The sequence below is a fragment of the Phaethon lepturus genome, unplaced genomic scaffold (genome assembly GCF_000687285.1).
Source record: "Phaethon lepturus isolate BGI_N335 unplaced genomic scaffold, ASM68728v1 scaffold18324, whole genome shotgun sequence".
Taxonomy (NCBI): Eukaryota; Metazoa; Chordata; class Aves; order Phaethontiformes; family Phaethontidae; genus Phaethon; species Phaethon lepturus.
The window spans coordinates 2,539-10,911 of NW_010534189.1; the positions used below are offsets into that span (position 1 = coordinate 2,539).

Genomic DNA, 8,373 nt, shown 5'->3' on the forward strand with positions numbered 1-8,373 from the left:
GGGGGTTTTTTTGCATCACACTTTTGTTTTTGTTTTCTCCCCCTTGCCACCCTTTTATTTTTGGTTAAACTTTTTAAACTGTCTTTATCTCAACCCATGAGTTTCTCACTTCTACCTTTCCAATTCTCTCCCCTATTGCAATGGGGGGGAGAGAGAGAGTGGCTGTGTGGTGCTTAGTTGCCTACTAGGGTTAAACTACAATATACGTTAAAGAGCTCAAAATTTTTGAGGGATAAATAGGCTTACCTTGTCCAGGTTCATACTGATTTACAGTCAGTTGATCAGGTTTATGTTTGATATACCCCTCCTTCAAGCACTTCTCCAAGAACAGGTCACAAACTTCAGGAAGACCTAGTTATAGAAACAAAACTGTAAGCAAGACAGGATAGCGTTTTACATTTGTTTCTCTTTCTTTTTACAATAAATACAATAACTGGACAAAATATATAGAAACAGCTTTGTAGATACACAATCCATCTTTAATAGTGATCACTCTGCATTTGCTGTAACACACACATCAGAATTGGGGGCCTCATCTGCCAGTTTGATATATTTGTGACATCTCGCAATTAGAAAGGCCATTCCTCCAAGGCCTCCGCATTCAGAAGTGGATCATTCCTTACAAATGCAAACTGCACTATCTCTACACATAATAAAAGAATATCAAATCAGAAGCAAAGTTTCCACCAACTACAGTAAAAAAGTTGCAGTCAAGAAGCAAAATTATTATGCATAGTCAGAAGTCGTGCAGAGCGCTCTAAAAAATCTACCCCCTAAAAATCTGTTACTGAATTAGATTAAATATCACCAAAAAAATCTGTTGAAGTTAAACTGGTTTTGAAACAGGAATGAAAGTTAGTCCTTCACTGAATCTTTGGTTTGCTATTTTACCTGAGGACTTCATTGTAAAATTCTGTTGGAGGTAACACCCACAAACATGTTAGTAATAACCCTTCCATTAACCTATTGATTTTTATTTTTTAATTGTTCTCCCTCAATGAAGTGTTTATGTTTTCTCACACATAAAATAGCCTAGCTGTGAAAACTAGAAAACAGCTCAAATATCAATACTTTTATGATTATATGGCTTCACTGTTAAAACTGCAATGTAACCAGAATCCTTCTCTTGGAAGCTACAGCCATCCCAGTACACATGCACCACTTTAAATTCCTATAAACCCTGAAGGTGTTTAACTCCCCTATTTTACTATTTTTAAATCCAAGACTATAAGATGACTCACTTGCTTTGCTCTGACTCACAGCTCTCAACTCCAAATAAGTTATTCAAACCTTTTCAAAATTGCTTTCAGTCCAAAGGAAATTTTATTTTGGTGCACATCCAGCAAGCTTCAAGCTAGTCAAGATAAATATACACAGTGATATACATCAGAACCCCCAAACAAAAAATGAATGTGGAATTTAGAACAATTATGTGTTACATGAAACAGAAGCTAAAAAAGAATGACACTTACAGTCCCAAAAGCCTTATTTGGCTGGATCTCAAAAGGGCAGCAAACCCTAGATGCAAGTGATTGGAAAACAAGCTTCAAGCACTCCAGTAATTTGTAATTGATCTCACTCAAAAGCACTGTTCAATGTGTGCTTAAGATAGAGTGAAGGCTCTCCTTTTATTAGAAACTCACCTCTCCTTTAATTAGAATCTCACATCCATATCTCAGTGAGGCTTAAAGGCGTTATATAAAATGGTTCAAACATCAGTGCAAAATAAGTATGATTTAATAGGGAAGTTCTCACCTCCAGGTAAAGGTTTGTCTTTATCAACATTGTTGTTACCATAGCAAAACTCAAATCCAAAATGTTTTACTCTTCTATGCTTCAAAGTCTTCTGGGCTGTAAAAAACATACAAGTTTAAGCAAGATTAGACTACACAAAACAGTAGAGCCAATTTGCCATGCTTCCCTATTTCATCTGACCTTATAAACCTAAATTTTCTTTAATTAACAGTTAAAATAATGTACGTGACCCCTTGCCCTTCACGGCACACACTTCTGCCTTATTACCTTTCCTATTTCATCAAGCATCACATTCACTGCTGTTTGAAGTCAAACTGATGGTGTTTTTGTATATGCAAGAAGCAGAGTACCAATTTTCTTGAGCCATGTATAATGCATCTTTATTCTTGCCCTGATCAATATCCTACGGATACAGCAGGATCCTTCACTTTCACCAATCACCAAGTTACATGTTAGCTAGGGTCAAAGCCCTTTGTGTTGTTCCAAGGAACAAAATTTATACAGAAGCTTTGAAGTGAATTCCAAGAACTCCACAGAGCTCAAGTGAAAGCACAAAAGCATCTAGAATGTGCCTCACTGACTTCTTTTTGATTAAAGAGAAGACACAGTTGGACATCAAATCACAAGGGAAACCTTCACAGAACAGTCTTGTACTTGGCATAAGACATCTAAAAAAGACTCTAGTTGTTTCTGGGTGCAGGAATATTATTCAAGTAAATCCATATCAGAATCACTATCAGTTCAGACCACTTGCCCCCATAAGTTTATCACTTGCAATATAAGACCCAATTTTTAAAATACTAAGGACAAAACCACAATCATTTCAAACAATACATTTATCAAGATGTAGACTTCTTGTAAACTGAAACTGTAGGAAAACAACAGCATAAAAGTATGGAAGGTCTGGATTTCCATGGGTTTTCTATACCGTTTTGAGTATCTTCATTTCCTATCCAGTCAATACTTCCCAGCATCCTCTTTTCTTCCTCTGGCGAAATAATCTTTTCAATGACCATTAGGCCTGGAGGCAAGCTTGTAGGAACAGCATTCTGCCAAAAAACTAGGGTTTACAGAAACAAAAAAGAATACTATCAGTGTTCAATGAAAATAAAACCATGTGTTCTGTATAGGGATATTTACTATGTATGAGACTATAGTATAGCTGTAGAAATATTTACTTTAATGATACAATGGAGGCCTCATTGGGGTCTTATTTAATTAATGAATGATCCCTTTTTGGCATGACAAAACAGGATAAGGCCCAAGTTTTGCATCATGCAAAGCACTGTCTAAAAATTTTACTGCATAAGACCACCAAGACTCCACACTCTTCAAACACAAAACCACTTGTGATTTTCCTGTCAAAATAAAGGTAGAAAGAATTTCCCCATCACTTCATGATTCTACCTGCCTTTCACTTTGATTTTCTAGAACTTTGGTGATTTACCAAACCACCAGATTACTCAGTCCAGAGAAGCTATCTGTAATCAAATAAAGAGCAGTATAATGCAATACTTAGGTGAACACAAAATGTTCATGATGTAGGGACATTCTGTTTGCTATCCTAATAGCTTAAAAAAGCTATTTGCTGGCAGAACATACAGACCGACATCAGGAACCGTTTCACTAGACACTATAAAAGGCCACAGAAAGAGCAACAGTTCTTGTACTAAATAGCTTACAGTCAGCCATAAAAAAAGGCTGAAGAGAAGGGGGAAAAAAAGCCAGAAATGTTATTATGCCCATTTTCCTTCTTGGAGTTGAGATAGAAACTGCAAGACTAAGGTCACACAAGAGGTCCAATGAACTGTCCAGAGACCTCCTGGGTCCCAGTTTAGCTCCTTAAATCAGAAAACCCTCATGTGCAGTACTGAATGGTCTGGAAGCTACCCAGATACTTTTTCCTTTTGCCTCCAAGTAAAGGAGTTCAAATTAGAGTATTCTATCATGAAATACAAGGAGCAAAGATTATTTTACGCCCTGAATCTTAGATTCTGACTTTTATTCTTCATGTCTACTTACAAAAACTAGTATGCTTTTAGCTATATTTACAACGTAGGAAGTAAAAGCAAAGGGAAACAGCATGCCGGAAGTTGGATATATAGGAGAGCAGAAAAACTATACCTTTTTCCACAAAATTAAGATATAGAACAATGTTTTGGCCAAAGTCTTCCAGTGTTACTTCTTTTCCATTAAGGGCATCAAAGGCTTTCTTGGCTTCTTCTGTTGTCCCATATTTCACAAATGAATACGGTTTATTTGGTGGCATTAACAGTGTTTCCACCAATCCATATTCTTCTACTATCCCGAGCAGTTGGTGTCTACTCATCCCATTACCGAGACCAGCATTGGCAATAACCAGGCTCTAAATGAAGAGCAATTAAAAATAAAAGGAGAATTAGTGATTACTGTTCATTCATTTAAAATTAACACTCTATCAAAAGAATAGCCCTACATAGAAAAATTAAGCCCATAAGTACTCTTATGTATTCCACACAAGATATTTACATTTCAACAGCCTGGTATATGAGGCTAAGGTAACCTTTGTTTGCCCAGCACATATTCTGGCAGAAAGGCTTGCAACCTGTATCAGAGATACCACCTCAATTACTGCATGTAGTTACTATTACAAGACCACTTAAGCTTCGAACCAGCATGTATGCATCAAGTGTACTGCAGGCAAACAGTGACATTGGAACACATAATTTTGGAGGTTTCTAAAATGGAATTTTTGCAGGCACCTGTTACCACCAACAAAGAGAAAAACCTTTGGAAACTGTGATTCTTTTAAGAAAGGTGTTCTCATTTTTGCAAAGGAGTCTCTCCAAGCATAGAGAGATTGATACTCCCAGTCCCATTTCATGTCCCCTATACATCAGGTTCACCAAAAAAAGCAGCAGCCTCTAGAAACAGAACATCCAGTTCTGCTCCAGCATTCTTATCTGAAAAGTTTCCCTCTTGTTTTTATTTTAAAAAAAAAGGATTTATGTCCCGTCCTTAGTTAACGCAATTACTTCACGCACGATCCCCAATTGCTTAATTCTACATTTTCACAGTGATTTATATCCAAAGTTATCAAGGAGTATGCAGTTTGTGAGGACTGTTGCTAGTTTGCTAAGTATTAGAAGAAACAACAAAATAGAACTTTTCAAAGGACTATTATTCAAGAAACATCCTTTGAAAATACATAGGCCTTTTCAAAATAAAAAGTTCTTCTGAGATCTAAATAGCTATATGCCATAGATGTTCAATCTAATCATAGTGGTTGAAAGAATTTTAAGTCCTTTTTAAGGTGAAACGAGGATGCAGTCTTGAAGTTTTGGCTGAGCTATGGTGACTCCAAATAGCTAGCAACAATTCATTCAGATTGACTCCATGTAATACCTTTCCAGAAAGTTTTCAGACAATCTTTTCCTTAAAGTCTATAAACATTCTGTGACCTTTTCTGAAGGCAGTTGCTTAAGTGTTTAATTGTTTCAAATGATAGCATTTCTCTAAAAGACAGAAAATTAGGTTTAAAACTGAAGAGAAAGATTATTTTTAAAAAATTATATAGTGAGCAAGCATGAGGTAGTGTTGTGATTATGCCTACTGTGATGGCTCTGTTAACACTTGTTCTTAGCGCTGCATCAAGCTGTCCATTACTGATCACATTTTTCAAAGGTGACCACATTATTAATTATAGTTATTTTCTAGAATGTTATTAACAGAGACACGCATGTGTGTAGAGGAAAGGCAGACTCTCAAACCAGTGCTCTCACTGGCTGTAGGCACTTCATCTACAAAGACTGTCACTACACAACAGCAGCACGTACAGCTCCTCAGTGAGCAATTTCGATGTAATCAGATTCTTGCACAAAGCCTGAAAGCATTTTCTGTATTCTTGGCACAAGTTTACCACTAGCATGGGCTGCATCCAAAGAAGCATGACCAGCAGACTGAGGGAGGTAATTCTGCCCCTCTACTCCGCTGTGGGGAGACCCCACCTGCAGTCCATCCAGCTCTGGAGCCCTCAGCATAGGAAAGATGTGGACCTGTTGGAGCAGGTCCAGAGGAGGGCCACAAAAGTGATGCAAGGGCTGTAACACCTCTCCTCTGAGGACAAGCTGAGAGAGTTGGGGTTGTTCAGCCTGGAGAAAAGAAGGCTCCGCAGAGACCTTATTGCAGCCTTCCAGTACTTCAAGGGGGCTGGTAAGAAAGATGGGGACAGACTTTTTAGCAGGGCCTGTTGCAACAGGAAAAGGGGTAATGGTTTTAAACTAAAAGAGGGCAGATTTAGACTAGATCTGAGGAAGAAATTTTTCACACTGAGGGTGGTGAAACCCTGGCACAGGTTGCCCAGAGAGGTGGCAGATGCCCCATCCCTGGAAACATTCATGGTCAGGTTGGATGTGGCCCTGAGCACCCTGATCCAGTTGAAGATGTCCCTGCTCATTGCAGAGGTGTTGGACTAAATGACCTTTAAAGGTCCCTTTCAACTCAAAGATGATTCTACGATTTTGTTTCATACACTACTTACTAAAATGTTCTGTCAACAATGAGGATCTTGCTGGACCCAAAAATTACTCTTTGAATAGATTAGATAGATAATTTGGTATCTGGGGCAGTGTCGAGGGGAGCAAGTCCTGGTTTACAGACCCATTTCCAAGCAATGGTAGAAAAAAAAAAAAACACAGTCTCTGCTCCCAAAAGCTTACAGTACATACAAGATGGTTGTATCATTTTACCGTATGCCCACACGGTGTGAAATCTGAGAGAAAGCTAAGCCAAACTTTGATACAAAAAAGTTTAAAGATCTAACTGATGTTTCCATATTTGAGTATAGGAAGAATTTGCAGGATCAAGATGAACAACGCTACAGCAAATGATACTCCTCTACAGTGTTTCAAGCCATTAGCATCTCCCCACAATGAATGGAAGGAAATTATAAACTCTCTAACTTCTTCCCTTTCTGTATGCAAGTTCCTGTCACTTTTTGCTACACCAGTATCTGCGAGGTCACCCTCTGATCTGCTGTAACTCTCTACTGTGGCAGAAAACTACAAATCAAAAAGTCAAGTAGTTTTCTGTTAGGTTAGGAAATAAAGTGGCTTATGATAAAGTTCATTGAGCATCATAAGAAAGTAGAATTCCTTCCTGTCTTGTCCCCTTTTGTGCAAGGGAAAAGTAAGTTGTCCCCTTTTCAACAGCTGCAAGTCAGTCAATCAGTTCCACTCCCACAGCAGCACAGCCCAAATCAATTTAGGTGAAGAAAACAATGTGGAGAAAATTTCTAAGATAGATATGTTTATAACAGGGAGTTTAAATGAGAAAAATCATACCTGACCAGAAGTATAGAGGAAAGAAAGATACAAAAGCTAAAAGTCAAAGAGAAGAAATCACACAGAGAAAGAGAAGAAAAGTTTATCTACTTCAACAAGGTAACATTTCCCATGCTTCCTCCTCCCCCACAACCCAAGGAACTACTGTTTCAGATTTGAAAAAAAAACCCCACACCTTATCCAAAGGCCATAAAAGTCCCTCCACAGACATTAAACTGCTGAAGTACAGTTCTGCTTTGAAATCAAAGAGGCACAGAAAGCCCTCAGTCTCAGGAAGTGCATTTTGGAGAACTGCATTTTAGACACAACATATGCGAGAAACACAGATAAGCAGTATTTTCACACTCCCATCAAAATCAGAACTGCCAGTCACCTGTGTGGCATGCAAGATGCACTCAATGCCCTCATGTCTCATCAACGTATGCTGAGCTCTGACCTGCTTCCTCAATACCTTCTTCTTCATTTTATGGACTTTCAAATGATCTTTGCTGGTTTTAGCTTCCATGCTGGTGATCTGGAAAGCAGAAGTAACAACACATAGTAGGAGTGCTGCTTGAAAAATTAAATACTTCAGTCTGCTTTAGACAGATAGCCTTCCCATCTCATGTGTCATCTCTAGGATAGCAATAGGACTTTTGATAATTCCAGATTTTATCAATTATTTGGGGCTGACAAAATTGAGTCTGCAAAGTATATTCTTCCTCAGTCAATAGCATGTTTTTCCCCATCTCTGAAGTTCTGTTATTAAACTCTCTTTTATTAAGAGGATCCCTCCCAAAAATAAAACTTTATAAAGACTGCCATAACACTAGATTTCATTTGCCAGTTTTCCTCTTCTTCTTCACTCCTTTATTTACAATATCACTACATCCATTTGCAGTTTTTAACCTGTCTGCCCCTCCTGTTTTCACATCGTAGTTTCAGTTAATTTTCTTCTCTCTACAGTCTCTCCCGAGCAGAACAAGAGGAAAAAAAAAACAAACGTAAGTGGAGTTGCCATGAGATTTGTATCGTCTTAGCTTCTAAATTATTCATGCCTCACTGAATGCTTGAGCTGGAGATTAATGGTTTCCATTTGGCTCCTGTTTCCGAATTGCCACTTTCAAGTAAATATGACATTTGGCAAAAATTGCTTTTTTTGAGAGTAGAAAAATGTGTTCAATGCTTAGATGTTCAAGAACTAGCAACCAGAATGTTCCATACCTCATTTAGTACACGTCCCAAGGCCAAACTTCACACAACTCACATTCGTCTCATAAGAGGGAACAGAAAACTGTGTATATATTTTAACTGATAA

At 38.0% G+C, this 8,373-nt stretch overlaps 1 protein-coding gene across 1 annotated transcript; it reads right to left on the minus strand.

The window, feature by feature from the left end:
* Positions 1-246: 246 nt before the first annotated feature.
* On the minus strand, positions 247-7,581 carry ALKBH8 (alkB, alkylation repair homolog 8 (E. coli); the record flags this gene model as incomplete). Its single annotated transcript, XM_010285456.1, has 5 exons — positions 7,450-7,581; positions 3,880-4,120; positions 2,684-2,815; positions 1,756-1,851; positions 247-351 (listed from the first exon to the last, which is right to left on the minus strand). Coding segments are annotated over exons 1-5 (706 nt in total), but the record flags the coding sequence as incomplete, so codon positions are not given.
* Between the last annotated feature and the right edge of the window lie 792 nt (positions 7,582-8,373).